The sequence below is a fragment of the Eumetopias jubatus genome, unplaced genomic scaffold, assembly GCF_037043125.1.
Source record: "Eumetopias jubatus isolate StellerSeaLion01/CBP00866 unplaced genomic scaffold, mEumJub1_p1.0 scaffold_14, whole genome shotgun sequence".
Classification (NCBI taxonomy): Eukaryota; Metazoa; Chordata; class Mammalia; order Carnivora; family Otariidae; genus Eumetopias; species Eumetopias jubatus.
The window spans coordinates 59,944,381-59,970,710 of record NW_028274820.1 but is presented as its reverse complement, the minus strand read 5'-3'; the positions used below and the strand labels follow the sequence as shown (position 1 = coordinate 59,970,710).

Here is a 26,330-nt window from a genome sequence, read left to right as displayed (position 1 = left end):
TCACCCCACTCCAACCCAAGTCGTTAATGTTAATTGTTAAACAGCAGTTGGAGCATGAACTGAGCTGTTAATAGCGGCATGGAGGCTCCTGGCTAGAGCTGAGATGCCGCCTTGGCGTGGGGTTAAGGCATTTCTCTGAAGCAGTACCAAGTACTTCTCCCATTGATTTATGGCCTCAGAGTTTCGATTTGCTCCAGACTATTCTGAGAGTTCTGAAGGGGGCCTCTTCTCATCTTTGAGTTGAAGTCCCTGCAGAAACTTTGGTTGGGGGAGAGGGTAGTTTGCCAGCAATTTGGCAATACTTCCAGGTCCTTTTCTAGGCTATCAGGAGAGTTCAGTGTGAAATATTTGGCACTGGTGGGGTGGGAGGCTGTGCATAAGGGGAGCAGAGGATAATGTATTAGTGGTCTGAATCCTTGGGGGACTGTAGAGTGCTTTTTGGGTACCAGCTTTTGGTCCTATCTCCCACCCCCATACCTAAGAGAAGCAGGTTTTCACTTTGGGTTCTCACTTTCCAGCTTGTGGCTTAGGTCAGAGTTGGGACAGTTCACAGTGAGGTTCTCTCCCAGCTCTACCACAGACAGAACTTTGTTGGAATACTGCCACCAGCAAAGGCCAGGGCTCACTTCCAAGGGATTAGGTCTCCTCCTCTTTTATTGCCCTTCTGATTTGGATACCCCCTTGACCAGGCCCCCTTACTGAGGGCCTTACATTCTCACCAGGTCCCTGCAGGGGAGGAGGGGAGGGGCGGAATCATGCTCAGCCTCCTGCAGCTGCTATAAGTGAGTCCTCACACTTAGAGAGGCCTAGCCAGCTGAAGATCCACTCTAAAGAAAGAAAAGAATAAGGCATGAGGATCTCACCATTTCCAAGAGCACTCCCAAAGTTTGGAAACTAAGACCTGAAAAGAGGAACTTTTTAGGCAGCCCGTTAGAGGGTGAAGTGTTAAAATCAGTGGACAATGTCACCAAGCAGATCTCAGGAGTAGAACAGGGGGCTTATTTGTTTCAGCCAGATTCGTCCAGAGCAGAGTTGGTCCACTTCATTTTCTGCTGGCGGACAGACTTGTCTTAGGGGTAGGTGGACAGACCCATGTGCAAAGAAGGTCCCAGGTTATCTTGTAGGTTAATTCAAGTGATGCCAGTAAAGGTTGGTCGTATATATATATATTTCTTTTTTCTCTTGCAGAGACAAGTACATCATTTCCACTTATATTTTCCCTTGTTAGAAGCCTGTAATTTCATGTATCACTCCTGCTATGCACTCAGGAAATGCACAAGTGTAGGTTTAGCCAGGGCACTGAGTCCCTTCATATTTTGCAAAACCCTGACCCACCACTCTAGAGCTAAGCACCTCTTTCCTAGAGGGCTCCCACTGAACAAAATCAACTGGACTTGGAGGAGGTGCTTTAGCCTTTTGTCAGGTAATTTGGGGCCTTTTAGGTTTCTTCAGTGGTGTGGTGTATGGTGTGGGTGTTAGCAAACTCCATACAATGGCAGGCCATGAGGGAGTCCACCAACTAAGCCAGTCATTACTGGGTTTTCTTCTGGAAACAAGGCCTGGGCTTTGCCTTTTGATGCACTGGCTAGTGGGCCAGAGGAGACTAGAGTACTTGGGTGTGCAGGCTTCAGCTTGTCTGTGAGTGGAAGACTACAGAAAGTTACATGAACTCTAAGAATGGGGATAGCATTGCCGTTCCCTTCTGTTTGGATCATTTGTAAAGAAATGTAAGTGGAGATAAGTGGCCTAGTGTGGCACATGTTGAGGGGGGATGCCCCCATTGTCCTACTGCCCTAGATGGAAACTCTTCCCCACTGCTGGCCAAGGTTCTCCACTTCCCCTCCCCCAAAGCTGAATGTTCTCCTTGGAAACCTAGTCCCTTCAGTGATTCCCTATTTCAAATAAAAGGATTTAAGTTGACGTATGACCACGTGAGCACATAATACAGCGCATTATTGTGGCATTTGGAGCGGAGACCCGGGCGGGCTTCGCCTGTGATTACGTTTTCTAGATTCTCTACAGAGCGAGAGCTTTTTTCCCCCACCCCCACGCACCCACCTCCTCCTCCTTCCCCTTCTCCGGAGAGCGCTCTCCTAGCGGGTTGCAGTTTTCAGCGCTCATGGAGCAGTTCTGGGCGAGCTAGCCGATGGGACTCGAGGCCACACCAGGAGGATGGAATTTATTTTAAGGTATTTCCGCTGATTGTTCATATCTAGAGTGAGTTATGGCTGTGAGAGACAAAGGTCAGGCGAGGAGACCCTGGTTCACCGACAGGACCCTCAGCCCCTCTCTTCCTTTGTTTCTCTCGTAGAACCGAAACCATTTGAAAGATCCCCAGTAGCGCCTCAGACGGAGTTTAATTCCCTGGAAAGTGTTGGGGGGTGTAAAGGGAAGGGCACTTGGGGGCTACTAGGTAAGCCCGGTGGCCTTCAGCGCTTGGGCGGCTTTGTCCACTGCAGCGGGTTTGAGTCCCAGGAGCTGAGCCCCAGGCGGAGGGAAGGTCCCGAAGTGCTGGCTCAGGCCGAGGTGGCCCGCGCGGCGCTCGCTCGGCAAGACTGCCTGGTGGGGATGGGGGCTGGCTGGGTGGGAAGGGGAATCGCTCCCGGGTTGGTCGCGTTTGCGGGTGGCCGGGGATGGAGAGGTAGGGCTGACCTGGGCAGCCGGAGCAGCTGGGAGAGGGAAATCAATGAATGTGCAGATGCGCTGCCATTTTATTGATGATGCTTCGGGCCACTTTGTTCAGTGCTGGGTTGTAGGACGCGCTTTCCCACACTCGGGACCAAAGGTGCCAGACCCGGAGGACACGCCATTGTTTCCTCAGCACCCTCTCTACCCGGGTAGGGGTGAAGAAGGACAGCTCAGACTTAGGAGACGCTTAGGGTGGGGGTAAGCGTGCTGGACGCCCAGAAGCTCTGTTAGTCTAAATTTCAGAGAGAAGGAGGGGGCCAGACCTGGGTTTGGGCTTCATATTGTGCATGGCCTGGACACCCCATTGTAACACACCCAGCGGGCTTGCAGAGTTTTAAGGACTGGCTAGTGCACCCTGGGCTAGAGAGAATTCCAGAGGCAGAGTCTGCAGAAAGCAGAGGCAGACATGTCTTGGGCTTCAGACCTCAGAAACAGTGCTGTAGCCAGGATAGAGGCAGATGAGAGTTAAACTGTGCTTCCAGATTACTGGGAAAGCCCGCGGTAACTGCACTTTGGAGACCCAGCGCTCCTGGGAAGGATGAAAACTCCCTGAAAAGGTGAAGGAAACTCCGCTTTCCTCTGCTCTTGGAGATCTTGGAGTGGAGAAAAGGGGTGCCTACATGGAGTCAGGAATCAGATTTGCCCGTGACTTAAAAAAAAAAAAAACAACATTTCTTTCTGTACTTGGGGGGAAAAAAAATCAAATCAAGCTTCTACTTGAGTGGGATTTACATCCCCAGAACGGAAGGGCTGCTTCTATCCTCCCCCGCTGCCGGCCTCCGCGCTAACCGTGTTTAACTGAGGCCGTTTCAAGTGCTCTAAAACACCCCTTGGAAATAAAATGTAAGCTTTAATTGCTGTTCAATTACTTGTCAGCATTTCATATGATTTATGACCCAGTTCTGGCGCATTTTTGACCCAGTTAAAGACTCATAAATAATATAGTTTTGCTAGAAAGAATGAGAAAGGGAATAGAGGTTTGTTAAAAGCATCTTTTTATTGTCACTTCAGTGCCAGCAAGCAGAATAAATATCTAGGGATGGACTCTCAAACTGGTTCTGTATAAAAGTGTGCACAGTGCGAAGAAACCAATAGTCCAGTTTATAGAGCGCCAGTTGGGTTTTCCTTCGTGGAAAGAGCTGAAGGCATTCCGTTATAGCTAAACTATAGCTATTAAAAAAAGGTTTTTACCCTCAAAATGCCAGCCTCACCCTCACAGGCAAGTGTATTTCCTCATTAATTTTCCTCCCCATTCCTGGATTCCGATGCCTCTTTTTGCCTCACCTTTCTCCCTGGCTGCACAGACAGCCTCGGATCGACCCCAGGCCCTCCCAGGCGTGTTCTCAAGGAGGCCCCTGTCGAGGGTAGAGAGGCACAAACACACCTTCACTCTTCCAGATATTTTCATAGTGCCGAGAAAATGTTTCCTTCTAGTCCCCATGCGTAAGGCATCAGGGAGCACAGGGACTGGAGGAGGGTGGTTTGGGGGAGCCAAGGGGTCCTCTCCACAAAGAAAACCTCAGTGGTTTTGGCTGAGCAGGGTGAATGGCTGCGGGATCTGCTTAGAAAGGGCACCACCGAGGCAGCGATGGGTAATTTCTGGCAGTGGAAATCGACAGGCGGTATTTCTCTCTTAGAAAACAAGAACAAATAAAAAACCTTCAGCAATCATAGATTATTATTTTTAATCACCTCGCCTGCCATGCTCCAAAAGTCGGTCCTGTGGATTTCAGCAGAGAGGCCCAAACCCCGGAGGTCTACATGCCAGGGCGGCAGACCCTAGACTTGAGGTCAGAGCCCCATTTCTGCCTGCTGCAGCCAGCCACCCAGAAGCCACCTAATCTGGGACCGGCAGAGACCCTGTCCCGACCTCCGGCCCCAGCTTTCCCTTGGCTCCCAGGGCTCCTCGGGTCCAGTCCCGGCATTTTGCCCGGCCCCGGTCTTGGCGCTTCTGAAAAGGTACGCGCCCTGGATGCCCCGGCCCTCACCTCGGCGCCCTCGGCCCTCTTGGCCGAGGAGGTCCCCTCCCCTGGCAGGTTCTCACGGAAAGCTGGCCTTCCCTGCAGCTGGCTTAGCTGAGAAGGCGGTGAGAGTCGCGTCAGCAGTTTGGAGGAGAAAGTGCGGGTTGATTATTGACCCACGCCTTCTTTCTTCAAATGCCACATCCGACCCGGCCGGTTTGAAGAGAAAATGCAGCCGAGAGGATTTTTGCGGTGGCTCTCACCTCCTACGCTGCCCGGCTCCCCCTTTCAAGTTGCGCTGCTGCAGTATGCCATAAGGAGCAAGTGTTTGCTGTTTTGTGCTCTGTTTACAGCTTTGGGGCGCCGAGTCATAAATCTTGCCCAGCCATAAATGACAAAAACCATTGGTATGCATGAGGCCACCCTGGCCAGGAGTGCTTTTTGATTTCTCCCTTTTCCCTTGGCTTTGTTTTTGCTCTAAGGTGACACTTTGGCTCCCTGACAGTTTAAACATACTACTTATATTTTTAACACCTTCCTTTGAGAAGGACTGGCCGTTGACACCTTGGAATTGCATGAAAGCTCCATTTCTCTTTTTGCCACACACATACCCTTGCTGGGTTCACTTCTGAATCTGGAGAGTTGAGGGAGGCATTAGAAGGGAGGAAGAGCACCCTCCTTAAAGTTGTGGCAATACTACTGGGCACACTCGGGCCTTTCCTCTGCTTAGCGTCCCTGCAAACCACTAATAGCCGGGAAAACATAGACATTGTTGGTGTTGGGGTCAGAGTTTTATCTGTCGTTCCCTGTGAATGAGCTGCCTGTCCGTACTGGGAAGTGGGCACCGGAAAGCTGGAGACCCAGGTTTCTAGGCACTCTGGTGTGTACCTGAGCCCAGAGCATCCCATTTCACTGCCTGGACTTTGTCCATTTCCCCCAGGCTCCTTCCCTCCTGGCTGCCAGGATTGTAAGGGTTTCTGCCTAAAAATATAACCAAAGACAGCCCAGTTGGCTCTTGGGGAGGTCTCGTGAGAAAGGAAGCTCTACCTCTGCTCCCCAAAGATTGGCCTTGAGGTTCTCAGATTGGGGGTGACAGATGTGGTAAGGTGCCCAAAGTCTGGGGAACTCTCCTTCTGGTTCTCTTTCCCTTTGCACCCCAGCTGGAAGCGTCCAGGGCAGGGGTTACATGGTTTCTCAGATGGATTCCTAAGAAATAGAGCCCGGCTAGAGAGCCCCTTTGTGAGAGCCGTTTGTCCTCATTAACATAATTTTCCTGGACTTTAGTGACGCCGAGAAGCGAGGAGAGGGAGGGCGTTGGGGGTTGGGGGGAGGCTGCCCTCCTCCCGCCGCCGCCGCCGCCGCCGAGTTCCCCCTCTAGCTCCTGTCCCTCCCCTCGCCTCAGCCCCATCCCCCACGCCGCCCCGCGCTTCCCCAGCCGCCCCGGCCTCCCCTCCCGCCAGCCCCCAGCACCCCCCACCGCACCCCCCGACCAGACGCTGCTCCGCGTGTAATATTCATAAGAAACATACCCAAGTCGGTGCCACTAGCCCAGGCAGAGCCCTGCGCCGCGCTAGCGCCTATCTCCGGGCCGCGGCTGCTGCCCTCGGGAAGGGCAGGGGGCGGGGGTGTGGGGGAGGGGTGGGTGGGTGGGTGGGGTGGGTGGGAGGGGGGGTCCAAGCCACCCCAGTCCGCCCTGGGCGAGCCGTGCCGGAGCAGCGAAGCCACCGCGCTCTGCGCCGCGGCGTCCGGGCCTTGGGGTCTCCCTCCCGCCCGCCGTCTCGGCTGATGCTGAGGGTCGGTGCCCATCCTGCGCCTAGGGGACCCGGCCGGGCGGCCGGGAGCCGGGCCGGGGGCCGGGGGCCGGAGCCCGAGCCCGAGCCCGAGCCCGAGCCTGCGCTCGCGGCGCTCGTCAGAAGTTAAGGTAAGCAGGGCCACAACCGGCCGCTCTCAGCGCTGAATGGCGGAGTTTACGTCTCGGTGATTTATGGCTGCAGACTTAAATCTCGGTTCAAGAAGAGTTCACAAGCCGGAGCTTCCTTCCCGGCAGTGACTGATACCCTTACACTTCGAGTTCAGGCCGCTTTCCCATCCCCGCCCCCACCTCTTCCCTCTCCCCTAGCCCAGCCCCAACTTTTCTGGGTTTGGGGAGGGTGGGAGGGGTGGGTAAGGGGACACGGGGGCTCTTACCCGATATTCCCGCTTAAACTCGGGGTGAGGGCAGGCTGAGGAAGGGGCGGGAGTGGAAAGAGGGAGCGGTGTCTGAAGGAAGGAGGTTGAATTTGGGCAGATCTTCCAGAAAGACAATAGGGCTTGCTTTCTGCACTCAGTTTAGCCTCCTCAACTCTCTTTCAGCTCCTGCACCTGGGGGTTATTGTCCAGAAACAGATCTTTTCGGAGGAATCTCCTCCCATCCCCAAGCCCTTGGTTGGGGGGGTGGCGGGTGCAAAGCAAGTTTCCAGACTGGCAGATCTCCAACTTCTTTACTAGGTTGCAAACTTCGGGGGCTGGGGTGGGGGCGGGAGGGGGGAAATGTGTGGGCCCCACTGTGGTTGTCTGCTGACCTCAAACAATAGGAAGGACTTTGGTGGGATCTCCGAGGTGAATTCATATTTTAAGTTTATGGGGGCTGTTGTATGCTCTTTGGTTTTTCATGGTATTTTTGTTATTTGCAAGACAATGCACAACTTGATGAAAAGACTTAAGTAGCAGGCCAATATGGCTTGTGATAATGGATTAGCAAGTCGCTTGAAAGGTTGCACGTTCAAAATCACCTTAATTTTGTTGTATCTAATATCTTGCTGTTCAAGTGTCTGGAGTAATTTTCTTAACCTGGCATTTTATTTTACAATAGCCTAGTATCTTAAAAATGTATAATGGCAGACATTAACACTGCCAGATGTAATAGGACCTATTTTCAGTGAAAGAACAGGAAACTGAGACATTCAATTGCTATTCAGTTTTAAATTTTATTTTATTCTTCATTTATTTTCGATCATGGTATCTGTAGCTTCCTATCTATTTCCAAAATAGAAACAATACTCCAGGGCTCAAGATCACGCACAGTAACTTCGGATAAGGGAAGCTGTAATTTTTAATTGAGGTTCTGGAAAATTAACTGTGCTTGTTTTCCAGATGTTGGTCAGATTGTTGGTTTAATAATGAAATCCAAAGAAGCCCATTATTAAAAAAATTATAATCATCATTGGTGGATGGTGTTTTCTAGTTAACAAAGTGTCTGCTATTCCTAGAGAACGTGAATGACTCCAGGACTCAAATATACATAGTTGGGGCATGAACTAAACCATTTTCTTCATGAATTTATCATTGCATTTTTTTCTTAAATAGACTGTCATCCTGTGTGTGTGTGTGTGTGTGTGTGTGTGTGTGTATGAACTCACATGGAACTTTTCTCAGCTGAGAACCAGAGATTGACCATGCAAAGGTTGAAAACAAAAATAAAACATAGATTTCACTTCTGCAAACTGCTTTCTAAATAATAAATTTTAAAAAGGGGTTGAGAAGGCTTTCATTGCTTTTAAGATTTCCAGGGTTGACCTTTACTTGGTGTTTCTGAAGCAGGTAAATAGGCCAAGTAACAAATATCAACAACAGCAGCACACAAAGATCAGGGAACTCTGGCAGGATTTTATGGCTTGTGCTTCCATCCCTCGTCCGGAGCCAAATGACCCCCATACATCAAATTACATAGCAGTTTCTAAGACAGAACCTATTATCGTTAAGTTGGAAGGAGAGTTCAAGCCGTGGTCATGGAGATGAACGCTGGTTTTTCAGGTTCCTGGTGGGTTGTTTTTTTTCTCTAATCCATCATGTTTTAACAGGTAGAATTTGATAGTTGCCCTGAATAACAGCACCTCGGAAAGTCCAAGGCAGGAGGGTCTGGGGACCTTCTGTAACAGGGGAAAAGAGGTGGGAGTGGCTTGCTGGGTCATGCCTGAGAAATAAGGAGAGGAAAGGAGTAAAGAACTGTCCAGGATTTGAGTTTGACTTGCTGGAGCGAAGTGTTGTTGGTCCCTTCCCACACAGGATGTTTCTTAAGTTTTTTCTCTCCCCTTCTTGGCCACAAGGGGCCCATTTGGAAGAGGTAGGTCGTATCTCAGCACAAGGGTAGATTAACTGCCTAACAAGCTCAGCTTCTCAAATCCATCCGGGGTAGAGTAGGGCAATTGCCTGAAAATTTTTTGTGCATACCTCTGCTGGGTGCTGGAAGATCCAAGACGGGGCTGGATGGGAAGTCACCCCGCGTCAGGGCTCTTTTGCCAAATATCAGTCCTAAAGGGAGGACTGGAGAACAAATTGGCAACCTATGCTCCCCTTTGCCCCCTTGCCCCTTCCCCAAGATCCTCAGAGGCAGGGAGTCGCGGGTCTCGCTGGACGAGGCCAAAGAACGGAGATGAAGGGACACCCCCAGTTTCTCCTTCCCTGGAAACGAAGGATCCCAGCCCTGTTTCTTTCTAGCCCATCAGCCTTTCTTCTTTTGGACTCCAGCTCTGGAGACCCGGCTTCCAGCCCTCGCTTACTCTCCTCCTCTCTCCCCGGAAAACCCCCCAACTCCAGACGCAAGTTAAGCAAATATTTGTAGCTGCCAGTAAATTCCAGCGGCTTTTTATAGCGCGGCTCTCTGCGCCCGGGGCCAAGTCGTGCTGCTAAATATTGCTGACCACTTTTTCTTTTATGGCTTTCATGTCACTTAGCTATTGAGAGTAAGATGGATTTGCGCGGAGCCCTCACCGCGCTGCGATTCTCGCCCCCCAGGTCTGCGCGGGGCGGCCATTGGCGGCGGAGCGTCACGTGACCGCGGGGGCGTGCCAATGTGCGCCCTCACGGGTGTCAAGCCCCTGTCAGAGTGTGCGATCAAGATTGTGAAACAACGCGATGCAAAAAGCGACCTACTACGACAGCTCCGCGATCTACGGTGGCTACCCCTACCAGGCAGCCAACGGGTTCGCTTATAATGCCAGTCAGCAGCCGTACCCGGCGTCCGCCGCACTGGGCGCTGATGGCGAGTACCACCGACCCGCCTGTTCACTCCAGTCGCCTGCCAGCGCCGGGGGCCACCCCAAGGCGCACGAGCTGAGCGAGGCGTGTCTGCGCACCCTGAGCGGCCCGCCCAGCCAACCCCCAGGCCTGGGCGAGCCACCCCTGGCCCCGCCGCCCCAGGCTGCTCCCCCAGCTCCACAGCAGCCTCAAGCCCCGCCGCAGCCGCCAGCACCCGCTCCTGCCGCGCCCCCTCCCCCCTCTTCAGTTTCCCCACCTCAGAATGCCAGCAGCAACCCCACCCCCGCCAGCGCAGCCAAGAGCCCCCTACTCAACTCACCCACCGTGGCCAAACAAATCTTCCCCTGGATGAAAGAGTCTCGGCAAAACACAAAGCAGAAAACCAGCGGCTCCAGCTCAGGTAAAGCAGTGCCTTCTGGAGGAGGGTCCTCTGGCCTGGCTCCCCCCCCCACCCCCAAGTCATCTCCAGCCACAGCCAGCACGGTCTGCGAGCGCTGGAACATTTTCAAGAATTCACTGCGCCCCCCTCCCTTCAACTAGGGAGGTGACAGGACTCTGTGTGACCAGGAAACCCCAGAGAGAGACTTGATGGGAGTCTCTCTTGACTTCTCCAAGAGCAAGTGGGGCCTTAGTGAGTTTGGACTTCCTTCTTATTCCACTCTTGGAGTTAGGACCTTTGGGGACAACAAACCTGAACTCCCCCCTTTCTTTTTAGCACAGCTCCTCATTTCTAATGAAACCGTGACATCCACTCCACACTGAAATGTGGCAGAATAAAAGCAGGCCTAGTCACCATCCAAGTGAGAATCAACGCTTTGCTTATAAGCAGAGCCCATTTTTAAATTTTTGCTCCAGTAGATGGAGTGGCTGCCTTACCTCTGGGAAGGCCCTACCCAGAGTTAGTACAGTGAAGGCAGCCAGAGACCTCCTGGGGGAGGGGATTTGGACTTGTCATGCTAATAGGAACCACATGGGTCTCCAGGAACTAGACTGGAGGACAGGCCCTGGGTCTTGGGCTTCCCAGCATCTTCGTTACCTTTTCTCCTGCCTTCTCCAGTTGCCAGTACCCTGCTCTGAGTCTGAGCATCTGGGATCCTCCAGAGTCAAGATTTGGGAGGCGGGATGGATAGGGCACAAGATTAGTGGATGAAATTGGGGAGGCTGCTTGATTAAATGAAGAACGCTAATTAATAGGACCCAGCATCAGGGGCCTGGGTCACCCCACCAGAAATTGGTACTTTCATTGAGATCTCTTCCTTTGGGCACAGAAGGCCTTCCAGATTGGGGCTTCCAGTCCACCCTTCTCCACTGGGTAGACTAAATAAAGTGGCCAGTTGAGGCAACTGTCCAAACCTTCAGTCAGTGAAGAGGGAAAGGTTTATTGAGTGTATATTAGGTGCCCCACATTCCAGTTACTGCGAAGGGAATGAAGATGGGTGACCTGCCCACAGGGAGCTTGTAGTCTGATAGGCCTGAAGGAACAGTAAATGATTCAGAAAGTGAATAGTTCCGGGACGGAAGTACAGACCAGGAAGGCAAACTGGGGGTTCTGCTTTTCTGTCCTTACCTCTCCCCCCTTGGGGAAGCTTATGACTTGCAACTTGACTGAATGGAGGGGCTAGCTACCCAGCTACTGGCACTATTTCCAGGAGAGAGGGCAGCACCTGGTTCCTCAACCTCTTTTCTGGGCACTGACAGAGGGATCTTGGGGCCTGGAGCAAGGAGGGGCCTGGCGGGGTCAGGGGTTAGGCGGGGCTTGGGGCAGCCCCTGATGGCTCTCTTCCTCTCTGCTTTGCTCTCTCCTCTGTCCTCACAGGGGAGAGCTGCGCTGGCGACAAGAGCCCGCCTGGGCAGGCGTCGTCCAAACGGGCGCGCACCGCCTACACGAGCGCACAGCTGGTGGAGCTGGAGAAGGAATTCCACTTCAACCGCTACCTGTGCCGGCCGCGCCGGGTGGAGATGGCCAACCTACTGAACCTCACGGAGCGCCAGATCAAAATCTGGTTCCAGAATCGCCGCATGAAGTACAAGAAGGATCAGAAGGGCAAGGGCATGCTGACGTCATCAGGGGGCCAGTCCCCAAGTCGCAGCCCCGTGCCCCCCGGCGCGGGCGGCTATCTGAACTCTATGCATTCGCTGGTCAACAGCGTCCCATATGAGCCCCAGTCGCCCCCGCCTTTCTCCAAGCCTCCCCAGGGCGCCTATGGGCTGCCCCCCGCCTCCTACCCCGCACCCCTGCCAAGCTGCGCGCCCCCACCGCCCCCACAGAAGCGCTACACCGCGGCGGGGGCAGGGGGTACACCCGACTATGACCCGCACGCGCATGGCCTGCAGGGCAACGGCAGCTATGGGACCCCACACTTACAGGGAAGCCCCGTCTTCGTGGGGGGCAGCTATGTGGAGCCCATGAGCAACTCTGGGCCTGCCCTCTTTGGCCTAACTCACCTCCCCCACGCCGCCTCGGCAGCCATGGACTACGGGGGTGCTGGGCCGCTGGGCAGCGGCCACCATCACGGGCCCGGGCCAGGGGAGCCACACCCCACCTACACGGACCTTACCGCCCACCATCCTTCTCAGGGAAGAATTCAGGAAGCCCCCAAACTCACCCACCTGTGATGGTGGGCTCGGCTCGGGGCTGCGCGCCAGGAGAGTCCCCCCGCCCCCACCTTTCTTCTACGGTTTACTTTTTATTTTGTTTTGTTTTAAGGTTCTTCCTGCCCTCTCTTTTTTCTCCTCCGCCCCCTCTACCTTCCCCCCACCCCGTTTTGTTTTCTTTGGTAACGCGTTTTAATAGTCTATGTGACGTAGCAATCTTGGTTGCTGGAATGGCCGTCTATCCGTAGCGATGTTTATCTCCTCCCACCCCTCGCTCGGCCGCTGGCCCTGCATCCTTTACCTTCTCTACTCTTTGATCAGAAACAGGGTATATGAACAAATTTTCTAGCCGAGTTCTTCAATGTGAATTTGTTCGTACATTATGGCTCCCGAGGGGAAGCAATTACTTTTTTTTTTATTTTTAGGGTTTTTTTTTTCTTTTAAATTGCACTTCTTGTAAAGAGCGAGAAAAAAATCAAAGGCGCTTTGAAACAGGGGCTCCCTGTGCAAGGATGACTAAGTGTACGTCTTTCCGTGTGTGTATGCTGGTGAACAGTCAGATTTATTTATATTTTTTTTGCAAGCATTGAATAATCTAAGTTTTAAATATTATTTATCCCCATCCGTTCGTATTTATATTAAAGAAATTCTGTACCCTGATTGTTCAGAAGGTTTCTTGGGCCTTTTGTTCAATAGTGTATTGGCGTACATAGAAAAATTTTTATTTGAAAGGGAAATATAATTCCTTTATAAAAACGGTAATGATGCAATAATACCAGAGAGGATCCAGCTTTTGAAAACAGTGATTTGGGTTTGTAACATCCGGCGAAACTGAAAAAAAATCTGTAAACGTGAAAAATGCTAGATTTGTTTTGAGAGTTCTACATTCCTTGCTGCTCACATTCTGAGAAACTAAACAAAAAAATAAATAAAGTTTTTATTCTGAATAATATCCGTGTTCAGAAGGGGTTCTTTGGCCGAAGATGGGGGTCTGCGTGGAATTCAGGCAGAGGCGAACTGGCTGAGCAGGCCGCGGCAAGCCTTCCAGCTCCGGAGTGGGGCCTGGCCAGGCGGTTCGTCTGGGGGCACAGCGAATTCTTGGGAAGGCTGCAGGAGCTCCTGGAGGCGAGCAGCTCTGGAAACGCCGAGCGCCAGCCCGCTGGGCTGCCTGATTCCCAGCTGCCAAGGAGGGGCCTGCGCGGGCGCCGGGGCTGCGGACTGCTGAGTGCGGGAGAAACAAAAGGCAGCCAGCCCGAAGCGCGGCGGGCACTCACAGGTGCCCGAGAGGCCCCGCTGGGGAGTAAGGCAGGGCTGTCTTCTCCAAGATCTTCCTCCAGGTCAAAGCGGACCAGCCAGTGCTTTAACCTTGGGAATCATCAGCTGCGCGGAGGATGCCGAGCATTTTCTGGAGCAACCGGACTCTCTGTGGATGCTCTTCGGTCCCTGATCTCTCCAGGAGGAAAGAATGACTCCTAAAATCGCCCCTGGGATCAAAAGAAAGGCTGAACTCCCAGGAGCCTCCCCGCGCCCTTCCCTGGACTGCTGGAGTCCCAGCTTCGTCTTCATTCCGGAATTTAGGATTTGGCATCCCCTGGATTTATTTCCTCTCCTTCATCCCTCCTCACTCTCCTTTTATGGCCCCAGGGGGAGGAGAAGAGAGAAAGGAGATTGGTATCTTTCTAATAAAAATGCAATTTTATAAGTACTTCTTTCATTTGATGCTGCAGGAGCTAAACATTACATTTCTACCCCTGGATTTAAGATAGGGCTGCCTACTGACTGGCTGGCAGATGCAAAAGCAGGCACAGGAAAGGGAAATATTTTTGTTTTCAAATTAAAGAATTGCTTGGAGAAGGAACCAAATTCAGAAAGTGAAAACCTCAGAACTGTATCCCCATCAACATCCCCTTTCTAAACTGGAAGTGAGAAACCACCTGCGTCTCGGGATCAGAAGCATCTGATGTGAGAAATAAATCCTCCTTCTCCCTGGATTGTATCTTTCAGAGACGGAGGTGAAAAATGTCGCCATTTTGTTTGCGATCCCAAATATCCATCATCATGGCCTCTATCTTTCCCCTGAGAAGCTCCCTCAGATGATCTTTAGAAATTGGCACTGGAGCCATTTTGGGGTACTCCTGGGTTCACAGGAGCTGCTTTTAGGGAACCTTCTCACATTTTAAGAAAAAGAAAAAGGCTTAGAAGATGCAAAGCCAGGCAGCTGTAGAGATCTGGGTGTTTATCTCACAGCCAGAGATACTTCTCCCGCATCTGTTCTGGGGCTCTTGATACACACATATATATATTTTTTTATTTTTAAAGAGTTTGGGCTATGGAAGGAGTAGATTTGCTCCCCACCCCACTCCAACCTCCCTGCCGAAATATGGTGCACTTCAGAAATGCAGAGTCTGGAAAACCAGTCTTTGTGAGGAGTGGAGCTTCCGCTCTTTGGTTGTTCAGATCTGAACTGAACAGGCCAAACAACCACAGAAGTGTTCTTATGAGTAATAATTTTACAGAAGTATATAAAATTACCTTGTAAAATAAGGGAGACTGGAGAGAGAGTGCAAGAGAGAGAGCGAGAGCGAGCGAACGAGCGCTATTCGTTCACAGAGGAAAATCTTTCAGAGATACCACTATTTGAACCCGTTTCTAAAATCTGCTGTTTAGCTGAGAGGGGAGTGGTTTGGAGGCAACCTCCTTCCCTCAGGGCACAGATTTTTAAATGAGATTCCAATACAATTCCCCATATCTTGGCAGTCAAAACATTCATTTTAGGTTTCAAAGAGAAAATATTGGTCTCACCTCCAGCTTCAAAGATATTAAAAATAAGTCGTTATTAAAATATTCCTGAGTTAAAGTAATAGATTTGGGGAAGATTTCAATGTTGAATGGCCAAAGAAAAGGGTTTGCTTCCAGATGGTATTTGAATTAAGGCTGCTGAGGCGAGCAGAAAGCTCTCACCCACGCAGCCCCTGACAAAGCCTCAGCGATATGGGGGCAGCGCTTCTCCCTTGCCATAACTCCCCCTCCCCTTAACCCCTCAGTATTATTTCTGGTAAAAGCAAATGCCAAAAGCCACTATCCCAGAATATGCAAAAGCACCTTTCCTAAAAGCAGTTTATAACTCTTCCTGCTGCCAAAACGATATCTTTAAAAAGACTAGTTTTCCTTGTTTACTTGCGTTTCCTGCTCTCCTCTTTGCTCGGCCACATTTGATCTTGGAAAGAGCTCGAAGCTGAAATGTGTTCTTAAGGGCCAGAAGCTGTCAAGGCTTTTGGTGAGCAAGATTGATCGCACCCAGACTTCCTTCAGAGCTTTGTTTGGAATAAAAGCAAGAAAACTGAAAAACCTCACATTTTCCAAAATAGCATCCCTATCTGTAAGGCGATGCTCTGGGCTAGTCAATGATGGAGGCCACTTTATATCTAATTTCCACCCAAGCCCCCTTTGATGCTGGCCTCAGAAATGGAGCCCTAGCCTTGTGCTGTGGTCAGCCTTTCTTGTTTTCTACGTAGATTTTTCTCCCCCACCAACCTCTCTCTCCCTGGCCATCAGAATGATTTATTTTCCTGCCATGGATGCCTGCCGGCCTGGGGGAGTCTGATCACTTGGTCCATTTCAAAGGAAGCAAAAGCGAATCATCATCCTCAGGGTTTGAGGGAAAAGAGATACCTTCAGATTTTTCTCTCAGCCTCCTCCCCTCTTTCTGTCTTGGTGGATTTTTTAAAAGTTATTGTTTGGTACCTAAAGGTGTTATCTTTTTGAACCCTCCAGCACAGTCCAGTCCAAGATGCCCTCAGTCTCAAGTCTCCGAATTGGGAAAAAAAAAAAAAAAAGAGAGAGAGAGAGAGCGAGAAAAGAGAACCTTTACAATTCCTCCTGAGGTTGCCCTCTCTCACCTGCGGTGCTTGTTTCCCACAGCAGAACCTGAGTGCAAACATCCCTGGTGGCCAAGGAGCAGAAAGGTGCGGGAGCCAGTTGGGGCTGCCAGGGAGCACGCTTTGCCTCTGAACCCACAAGCCCCCAGTCGGAGCGACAAGGACCAGGAGAAGAAGGAGAGGAAAAGAAAAAGAAAAAGAGAGAGAGAGAGAGAGAGAGAGGAACAAGCACCTTCTCCCTCCCTGCTGCTAACTTCCAACAGACTTCCTGGAAATCGGAAATACTCACCGCACCCGAGCCCTACGGGTATGAAACCCAGAATGCCAGGAGCCGCAGGAGCCTGCTCGGGGTGGCATTGCTTTGGCTGGCCGCCGCCCTGGCTACAGGGATTTGGACACATGGACCTGGGGTTGTTGTCTTGCTTGGCACATGCATCTATCTTTCTCGAGCCCCTCTGGAAAAGTTGATGGCACAGGAAGGTTGGGAAGCTTTGAGAGCCGCCTCCCGTCTTCCGCTTCCTTCTGGAGCCAGATGCATAGCTGCCTTGGAAAAGCCGGCTAACAATGGGCCGGGGTCTGGGTCCGGGGGGCGCGCACTCCGAGCTGGGCTTTGGGAGGGGGGCGAGGGCATGCGGGAGGGGTTTGGCGAGGGAGAGGAGGATAGAAGTGAGCGGGAAGGGGAGAGGGGAGAAGAGGAAAAAAGGAAAAGAGGGAGAGACAGAGAGGAAGGAAAACAGGGATCACTTCTGAGATCCAGGAACTGGTTTTAGAAAAGGGGGAGGAGGAAAGGGGAATAAAAGAGGGGAGACCCCAAAATGAATCCTTTCTTTTCTGTGTCTCCCCTCTCTCCTTCTCCTTCTCTCTCTCTCTCTCTCTCTCTCTCTCCCTCTCTCTCTCTCTGCCCCTCTCCCTCCCTCCCTCCTTCCCTCTCTCTTTCTTCTCCCTGTCTCACCTCCCCTCTCCCTCTGCTCCTGCCTCCAGCCTCAGCAGAACTTATGTGGCTGGGATGCGGGGCTCTCGGGTGTCAAAACTTTGAAGATTAATGGATTACTTTGTTAATGACCGCAGGCGTCAGACTGAGGTGCTTAAATGATTTGTGAGGTGCGAGGCGTCTTCCCGACAGTCCCAAACAATGCGCGGAGTGTGCGGGGCAGGCAGAGGGCAGCCGCCGGCGGGCCCGGCAGCAGGGCTCACACTCGCACACCCTCGCGGGCGCACACACCAGATCTGTGCCGATCAGGAGGCAGGCAGGCACCCTCGCCCCCACGCACTCCCGGGCATCCCCACCCACACCCACACCCACATATATGTATTTTTGCCCTGAAAAAAGTGTAAATAAAGCCTCGCTGGCCCCCAATGAGGCGTTCCTTCCCGACTTTTTTGGATCAATCAAACAGACAGTGGCTTCTTTTGATTAAAGCCCAAATTGTCATTGGGCAGAAGCAATCATGTGACAGCCAATTCGGTCCAATTTCAACCTTGTCTCCATGAATTCAATAGTTTAATAGTAGCGCGGTCCCCATACGGCTGTAATCAGTGAATTAGAAAAAAAACACCCCAGCAGCGATCTTCTATGATAGATTTTTTTTTCCCTCTGCTCTCGCCTTTTTCCTGGGCCTTGCCCCCCCAAAACCCCTCCAGAAGAGGGAACTTTTTCTCCGAGGGGGCTCCAAGGAGAAGGCCATGAATTACGAATTTGAGCGAGAGATTGGTTTTATCAATAGCCAGCCGTCGCTCGCTGAGTGCCTGACATCTTTTCCCCCTGTCGCTGATACATTTCAAAGTTCATCAATCAAGACCTCGACGCTTTCACACTCGACACTGATTCCTCCTCCTTTTGAGCAGACCATTCCCAGCCTGAACCCGGGCAGTCACCCTCGCCACGGCGCTGGCGGCCGCCCCAAGCCGAGCCCCGCGGGCAGCCGCGGCAGCCCAGTGCCCGCCGGCGCCCTGCAGCCGCCCGAGTATCCCTGGATGAAGGAGAAGAAGGCGGCCAAGAAAACCGCGCTGCCGCCCGCCTCTGCCGCCGCCGCCGCCGCCGCCGCCACCGGCCCTGCTTGCCTCGGCCACAAAGGTCAGTCCGAAGACTTGGCCCCAGGTCCCCGGGACCCTTTTCCCCCTTCTGGGCTGCCCAGGGAGCGACTATGGGGGAGGGGAGCGTGGGCTGGGAGAGAAGGGGGAGAGAGGGAGAGATGCTTGGCTGCCTTCCCTTCCCCTGTGGGCTCAGAAGTGGGTCTGATGGAGAGAAAAGCGATCCTGCGCTGCACAATGAGACACATATATATTTTTAAGAAGAGGGGGGGAAAACTTTCCCTAACTTGTGTAATGTGGGATGATTTATTTGAGTTGGAACTGACCTCCTCTTGTCTAGTTGTCCTAGAGTTTGGCTTTTTGACAGTAATGAAGAGTGATAGATCGCTCTTGCTCAGCTAAGCAGCTGATGCATTAATTATAAATTGTGGTGTGGCTAATATAAAGTTTGCTCCCGGATGGAGAGGTTGGGGGGGAGCCACAGGCAGCAATTTGATGGAGGTGGAAGAGATGGGGTCTCCCCGGGCTGGGCTCCCAGGAAAGGCACAATAGCTCTGCTGCATCCAGGGGCGGCCATTTTGTTGCAGTTGATCTTTTCTGCTATATTTATTCTCCAGTGGAATAACCCCGCTCGGACCCCTCCACCTCCAACTGTGCGTGTGTCTCTTGTTGGTTTCCCTTTCCGCAGAATCCCTGGAAATCGCCGATGGCAGCGGCGGGGGCTCGCGGCGCCTGAGAACAGCTTACACCAACACGCAGCTTTTAGAGCTGGAAAAAGAATTTCATTTCAACAAGTACCTTTGCAGACCCCGAAGGGTGGAAATTGCAGCGCTGCTGGATTTGACTGAGAGACAAGTGAAAGTGTGGTTTCAGAACCGGAGGATGAAGCACAAGAGGCAGACCCAGTGCAAGGAGAACCAAAACAGTGAAGGGAAATTTAAAAGCCTCGAAGACTCTGAGAAAGCAGAGGAGGACGAGGAAGAGAAGTCGCTCTTCGAGCAAGCCCTCAGCGTCTCCGGGGCCCTTCTGGAGAGGGAAGGTTACACTTTTCAGCAAAATGCCCTCTCTCAGCAGCAGGCTCCCAATGGACACAATGGCGACTCCCAAAGTTTCCCAGTTTCGCCTTTAACCAGCAATGAGAAAAATCTGAAACATTTTCAGCACCAGTCACCCACTGTTTCTAACTGCTTGCCAACAATGGGCCAGAACTGTGGCTCTGGCCTAAACAATGACAGTCCCGAGGCCCTCGAGGTCCCCTCTTTGCAGGACTTTAATGTCTTTTGCACAGATTCCTGCCTGCAGCTTTCAGACGCAGTCTCGCCCAGTTTGCCAGGGTCCCTGGACAGCCCCGTAGATATTTCAGCTGACAGCTTTGACTTTTTTACAGACACACTCACCACAATCGACTTGCAGCATCTGAATTACTAAAAACATTAAAGCAAAACAAAGCATCACAAAACAAAAACCCCTTTGACCGGGTGGTTTGGCCTTCTTTTATTCCGAGAGTTGATTTTTCTTTTCTTTTCTTCTTGACCTACCCTGTCTCTCCTCTAAATGTGGAAGATTTTCTGTTTAGTGGTTCTCCTGATCCAGTTTCAGAGCCACCTTTTCCAGATTATTTTGGAGTTTTAGTTGTTCTGAATCGAATCCAACGACCCTCTATGTGATTTCCTGAAAGCAATATAGGAGGCCTGCAAGAAAGTGATCATATAATTGTATCTTCACTTTCTTTTTATTTTTGTATTACATTAGGATGCATTGTCATGAGTATTTTTGGTAGAATAAATTCTCCTTTGCTATAAGTAGCTTTCTTATTTTTTTCTCCCCCCTCTTTCTCAAAGATCATAACGGTTTCTTTTCCCTCTCTTAGTCTAATTTGGTAAATAAAATTCTGGTAACAATTCATCTTCTTTTTCAATTTTAATATATTTATTAAGGGGGCATGTTCAAAGTCTTCAAAAGACAACAACAAAAAAGAAAGCCAGAAAATGGTTAGGACTTCTGAGAAGTGTTCTTTTTTTTTCTCTTTTCTCTTTTCTTTCTTTCTTTTTAAAGGGAATGGATTTGGTTTTTCAGTGTAGAGGTTCAAGCCATAGATTTAAATTGGTAATAGAAACAGGATTGGGCAGCCTCAGAGTTGGGCCAAGCCCAAGCTTTTGAAAGTGGAGAAATAAAGTGCCTACAGAAACCCCCAACTCCAGGAAGGAGGAACATGGAGTTTCTTTAACAAGCTACCAGTCTTCAGGTCCATAACTAAGTTATCAACAATTCATTTATTTATACACATTTGTTTCAAACATCTACTTTCCAGCCCCTCCCCCACAATCCCGGAAACATTTTCAGTGTGGTCGATTAGTCTCCCAGCTGTTGATGGGTCCAGGCAAACAGACCTAAAAGGTAGAGAAAAACAAAAACAAAACAAAACAATGGTTACTAGCTGGAAAATGCACTTCAGAAAGGGTTCTTTCCAATCCTCTGGTTCAGTCATTCTACGATTCTTTTTTCAGGGTCAGAAAAATCAATATTTCATTCTTAAATCTGTTTACATGGCAAATAATGGATCATTAAAGCTGTGAAGTCAGGTTACCAAGTTGAGATTTAAATTGGAGAGTTTGTGCGCCCTAGGTTATAAATTAACCCAATTTCTAGAGAGAGAAAGAGAAAAAGCACTTTAAATGAAATACCAATAAAATGTGATCCAGGGCACGTTACTGGGTTGTTCTGTTTCCCCCCCCCTCTTTCATCTCCCCATGCTGATTTTTCCCTTACTGAGCTCTGCTACTTACCGTGAGAAAACGCAGCGTGTAAGCAACATGTGTGGGGGGCGGGTTGATTTAGGAACCCGGCTCTTAACAGCTAAGGCTTGGAAGTTACAATGAAATCGCGATCTTTCTCCATGGGTTTGCACCCTACCTTCCTCCACCCTTTTGCCCCCGAAATCCTGGCAGCGGCGGAGGCGTGTGAGGACCCCGGCGGGTCTCCAGCCCCAGGCGCGGAGCTGAGCAGGGCGGCCCGGCCGCAGCCAGGGCTGAGCCGCTGCTGTTTGCGATTCGTCCTACGCTCATAAATCAAACGCTTTCTATGAATGAGAATGTCATCAAAGAGATCAATTGCAGGAACACATGCACAAATAAAAATCCTCTTACGTATTTGCCGGGGATCCCCGTCCGAAAGCATTAAGTTAGAAGGCGTTTAGTCATAATTCATTTTTATTGCTCTTTTAAAACAACAGCTTGGCTGAGCCGCGGATGCCATGAACAGCTCCGGGCCTCCGCGGCGTTTTGTCTCCTCCTTGCTCCTTCCCTTTCTAGTAGAAGAGCCCTGAAAGAGGCGTTTTGAGCCCAGCAAGCCGCTTGCAGGCCATCATTTAACTAGTGACCAAGCTCTCCTTTCGCCCACTCTCCCAGGGCATTTAAAGAGACTTTAGCTCGAGTCCGGGGGCTCTGGCCTACACGCTCAGAAAACCAGGGTCTTCTACATCGCGGAACGAGCCCCAGGATTTCGTGGGGGTGGGGAAAGAACTGAGCTACGGAAGCCTTACGGGCTCGAGGCCAGAGGAGACTGCCTTTGTAAGCAACACCGGGAGAGCAGCGCTCTGGGCGGCCAGCCCGGGCGGAGCAGGCTCGGCTGCGAGCCGGGAGCCGGGAGCCGGGAGCACTGCGCTGAGGTGGGTCGGTCGCCGGCCCGAGTGCTTGCGGGCTTAAGTGCAAGTGCATCCATGTGGCCCCAAGAAAAACACCCCCACCCGTGCTGGCTCTGGAATGAGGTCCGGAGGGAGGAAGAGAAGTGGAAGGAGTGGAGCGCGGAGGCCGAGAACTAGCGGAGTAAGGAAAGCGGTTGATGCCCGGGATGGCTTTGTGGCTCAAGCCCTGCGGCCAAGGGGCTTGCGTAAACCCGGGCTGAAGAAGCCAACAAAGGGACAGGAATGAGACCAGGAGAAAGCAGACCGTCCGCAATGCCAGCTCGGACCTTCTCACGTTCTACCTCCTCCCCGACAGGAGCCCCTTCTCTTCCCATCGTTGGAAGCCTGGCGCTCTTAAGAAAGCCGCCTCCAGGAGGGCCGCCTTTCCTTTCCCCTTCTCGAAGATGAACGTCCCCAGGTGCTGAAATTGGGGCAGGAATGACTTTTCCTGTCTGTGCTCTCTCTTAACCGCGGTTGGGGATGGGTCAAAGGTCACAGAAAAATACCGTTTCAAAAGAAAATGTTTGGGGGAAAATGTTTCTTTGCTACTGAGGGAATCCGTAGTCAAATGTCTGCAAGAGTTTCCCCTCATGGAGGGGAGGGGGCAGGTTGGGGGGGAGGGAAACTTCTATATGTGGAGAACAGAATGCAGAAGCCTGAAAGGTTGACTAACACATTTGAAATGTGCCTGCCTCAAGCAAAACTTCCTTCTTCTAACTGGGGAGGGAAAGCTAGAGGGGAGTGGGAACCCCATCCTCAGATAAATTTTATCTGTCCGATTCTGGTGTGGTAAACAGGGTCAGGGAAAAATCTCTACTGCACTGGCTGCAAAAGCTTCTTGGATGATCCCTGGATTTCTTTTACCTAAGAACGTATCAATTCTCGGTCTCAGTTTGGCATTTTCTCTTTACAAGCCAAGGGTTGACACGAAACCTAATAGTAAACAGCAATTAACGACCCCGTCAGCATCAGGGTAGGATGAGGGTGATGGAGAACAGGACCCCTGGCCTGGGATGACGCTCAGATTTGCACGCGTCTCTCTAGGGAAAGACTTGAAGGTTCACACAAGGAACTACACAGTCAGTTACAAAGGGGAGGAGGTGTTGGGGAAGAAGAAAATATCCCGTCCACCATCAGCCATCTGTCCACCGCCCCTCCCACCTGCCAGCCCCTACCCACTTCAGACGTGCAGTAGAATGGCGGGGGGGGGGGCGGCTAGTGGATAAAGGAAGCTCTACCACTCCTAACATCCCCCTCCAGAAAACGAGCACCATTGCGGGGGGAGTTCAGCGTATTTTGCTGGCGCTGTGGTCTCGCCCTTTGAGGCCCCTGCCGGAGCGCGCAGACTCCTGGGTCCCGGGGAGCCGGCAGATGGCCTGCAGCGCACCGCCCGGCCCCCACGCTGGCCACGTCCGCTAGCGTCATCTTTCTCCCCCGCCTCCTACCCTTCAAAATCCAGCGGCAGAGCTGCTCGGGATCCCGTAGGGCTCCCGGAGCAAAGCTGAGTGGGGAGGAGGAAGGGGCGGAGAGCGAGGAGAGAGGGAGGGCGAAGAGCCCGGCCACCCCCGGCCTTTTCCGGCAAGCTTAACTACTACCAATCACCCGCTCCCGGGCGTCGAATTACAGAAGCTCCTCATTGCCTTGCTAATAATCAGTTGGGGTGGAGGGAGTAGGGTTCGGAGACCCTCCTTGGAGAAGGGAAGTTTTGTTTTGTTTTGTTTTTTCCTTGCTCTTGTCCCCTCCACGCCCACCCGGAGTCCTCCAGGCCAATCCTCTGCGCACTTCCCTCTCCCTTCCGAGCTTGGAGAGCTGGTGGCCTGGCCTCGTCCTACGCCACTGCCCCGGCACCACAGCAGGGACTGTGTAGGGAAAGCGCCCGGGGAGCTACCCTTCCTGCTCCGCGCACTGCGGGCTCGGCCCCTGAGCTAGTGGCAGGCCGGAGAGCTCTGGCCCCCTGATTCCCGACCCAAGAGAGACGGAGCCCACTTCCCTTCTCACCTCTTGCCAGTTCATCTTTCTGTGCACGGTGGGGAGGGGGCGGAGACGGGGATGCCTCCTAGCCCCCACCTCCCGGAGGGGGGGAGAGCGGAGTCGGCGCGCGCAGAGGGTGGCTTCTGCTCCCCTTCGGCCCAGCGCTCCGAATCTGCCCTTGCAGCCGCCGCAGCTGCTGCCGCCGCCTGGGCTGCCTGGGGGGGCGACTGCGCGTCACCTAGACTGAGGAGCGCCGGGGATTTAAATGCCACTGAAATGGTGATCCATCACCGCGGGAGCCGCAAACTTTCGCAGGAGGCTCCGCCATTGGCTGACATAGTCACGTGCCCCTCCCCCGGCGCCCTCCGCCCTCGCGCCCCCCCTCTTGCGCACTGTACATTCATATCATTTTTCTTCTCCGGCCCCATGGAGGAAGTGAGAAAGTTGGCACGGTCAACCAGGGCTTCGCAGGACCCGGTCCCTCAGTGACAGATGGACAATGCAAGAATGAGCTCCTTCCTGGAATACCCCATCCTCAGCGGTGGCGACTCAGGGACCTGCTCAGCTCGAGCCTACCCTTCCGACCATGGAATTACAACTTTCCAGTCGTGCGCGGTCAGTGCTAACAGCTGTGGCGGCGACGACCGCTTCCTAGTGGGCAGGGGGGTGCAGATCAGCCCACCCCACCACCACCACCATCACCACCCCCAACCGGCCACCTACCAGACTCCCGGGAACCTGGGGGTGTCCTACTCCCATTCGAGTTGTGGTCCAAGCTATGGCGCGCAGAACTTCGGCGCGCCTTACAGCCCTTACGCGTTAAATCAGGAAGCAGAAGTAAGTGGTGGGTACCCCTCGTGCGCTCCCGCAGTTTACTCTGGAAATCTCTCATCTCCCATGGTCCAGCATCACCACCACCACCAGGGTTATGCTGGGGGCGCGGTGGGCTCGCCTCAGTACATTCACCACTCATATGGACAAGAGCACCAGAGCCTGGCCCTGGCCACGTATAATAACTCCTTGTCCCCTCTCCACGCCAGCCACCAAGAAGCCTGTCGCTCCCCTACATCAGAGACGTCTTCTCCAGCGCAGACCTTTGACTGGATGAAAGTCAAAAGAAACCCTCCCAAAACAGGTCAGTCTTGCCATTCCTTGGATGTTCCTTGATGGTTCTGGAAGGAGCTTGTTTGCTTAGTTGCCAAGGAAAATTAATACTTTTTTTTTTTTTGAAAAGTTCTTGCTTCCCACCGGTGTTGTTGGGTATGGCGAGATTGCCCAGGTGTGTGGGGCAAAGGAGCATCTGGGACTGTTGTGTTTTCCAAAGGGCTGAGTTTTAGAGGTTCTGGAATAGGAAGTGGGTAGGGGTGTGTGTGTGTGTGTGTGTGTGTGTGTGTGTGTGTGTGTGTGTGTGTGTGTGTGTGTGTGTGTCGTGGGGGGGTTGGTTCTGTTAATATCTCCAGGCTCCATTAATCACGGGTCTGACCATGCTAATGGTTGACTTCAGATTAACACTTTACACCTCATCAGTCACCTTTCCCAGCCTAGTTTCTGTTGAGAAATTCTTGATCTCCCCTTTACCTGAATGTTGCTCTGAAGCGTGTAGGGGATCTCATATGGATTGTAAAAATTTTTATCTTTCTCTCTCATCGCTCCCCATCATGCCCCCAGGGAAAGTTGGAGAGTACGGCTACGTGGGTCAACCCAATGCAGTGCGCACCAACTTCACCACGAAGCAGCTCACTGAGCTGGAAAAGGAGTTCCACTTCAATAAGTATCTGACGCGCGCCCGCAGGGTGGAGATTGCTGCATCCCTGCAGCTCAATGAGACCCAGGTGAAGATCTGGTTCCAGAACCGCCGGATGAAGCAGAAGAAACGAGAGAAGGAGGGCCTCTTGCCCATCTCTCCTGCCACCCCGCCAGGAAGTGAGGAGAAGGCCGAGGAATCTTCAGAGAAGTCCAGCTCTTCGCCCTGCATTCCTTCCCCGGGGTCTTCTACCTCAGACACTCTGACTACCTCCCACTGAGGCCCACCCAGCCCCAAGACTCCGCAGCCCAGGCTCCTCTGAGGGCTGGGGACTTCCTACCCAAAGCACATTCTTAGCTTATCTTCCTTTCCATTTACAGTCTCTCTCTTCCTTTCTGATCCTATCTGGGGAGCTCCTGGCCAGGATAATGTGTTTCCAGAGAATTCTAGATTAGAGGCTTGATTGGTGTGTGTGTGTGTGTGTGTGTGTGTGTGTGTGTGTGTGCTAACTCCTTCATGTAGATTAGGTGCCATAATCAATGTTTTGATGGCCCCCAACACCCCTCCCTACTTTTAGGAGATTTCCACAGAATCTGTTCCTTTCAGATGTCCTTTGGCATATAGTCTCCTTTGCCAGCAGAAACATGTCAGAGGGAGGCCTATCCTTTACCTATCTGTGTATTTACAGTTCTCTCCTACTTTGCCCTTAAAGTGGGATAGAGAGAAAGGAGAGTCCAGGAGCTCATAAAGAAGAGATGCACTAT

The 26,330-nt window shown here is 52.0% G+C and overlaps 3 protein-coding genes across 3 annotated transcripts; all 3 read left to right on the top strand.

Annotated features, from left to right (window-relative positions):
- The first annotated feature begins 9,542 nt into the window (after positions 1-9,542).
- HOXA3 (homeobox A3) lies at positions 9,543-12,281 on the top strand. Its single transcript, XM_028119334.2, has 2 exons — positions 9,543-10,065; positions 11,482-12,281. Exons 1-2 carry the CDS (start codon positions 9,543-9,545, stop codon positions 12,279-12,281), a joined length of 1,323 nt encoding a protein of 440 aa, XP_027975135.1.
- Positions 12,282-17,821: 5,540 nt separating this feature from the next.
- On the top strand, positions 17,822-19,597 carry HOXA2 (homeobox A2). Its single transcript, XM_028119339.2, has 2 exons — positions 17,822-18,212; positions 18,858-19,597. The coding sequence occupies exons 1-2, from the start codon at positions 17,822-17,824 to the stop codon at positions 19,595-19,597; spliced, it is 1,131 nt and encodes a 376-aa protein (XP_027975140.1).
- A 4,717-nt stretch (positions 19,598-24,314) lies between these two features.
- HOXA1 (homeobox A1) lies at positions 24,315-25,846 on the top strand. The gene is made up of 2 exons (XM_028119348.2): positions 24,315-24,957; positions 25,491-25,846. Exons 1-2 carry the CDS (start codon positions 24,315-24,317, stop codon positions 25,844-25,846), a joined length of 999 nt encoding a protein of 332 aa, XP_027975149.2.
- Positions 25,847-26,330: the final 484 nt, after the last annotated feature.

Coding starts and splice junctions, on each gene's coding strand:
- HOXA1 (XM_028119348.2), top strand. CDS start 24,315: ATGGACAATGCAAGAATGAGCTCCTTCCTGGAATACCCCATCCTCAGC. Junction 24,958..25,490: donor AAGAAACCCTCCCAAAACAG/GTCAGTCTTGCC, acceptor TCATGCCCCCAG/GGAAAGTTGGAGAGTACGGC.
- HOXA3 (XM_028119334.2), top strand. CDS start 9,543: ATGCAAAAAGCGACCTACTACGACAGCTCCGCGATCTACGGTGGCTAC. Junction 10,066..11,481: donor AACCAGCGGCTCCAGCTCAG/GTAAAGCAGTGC, acceptor CTGTCCTCACAG/GGGAGAGCTGCGCTGGCGAC.
- HOXA2 (XM_028119339.2), top strand. CDS start 17,822: ATGAATTACGAATTTGAGCGAGAGATTGGTTTTATCAATAGCCAGCCG. Junction 18,213..18,857: donor TGCTTGCCTCGGCCACAAAG/GTCAGTCCGAAG, acceptor CCCTTTCCGCAG/AATCCCTGGAAATCGCCGAT.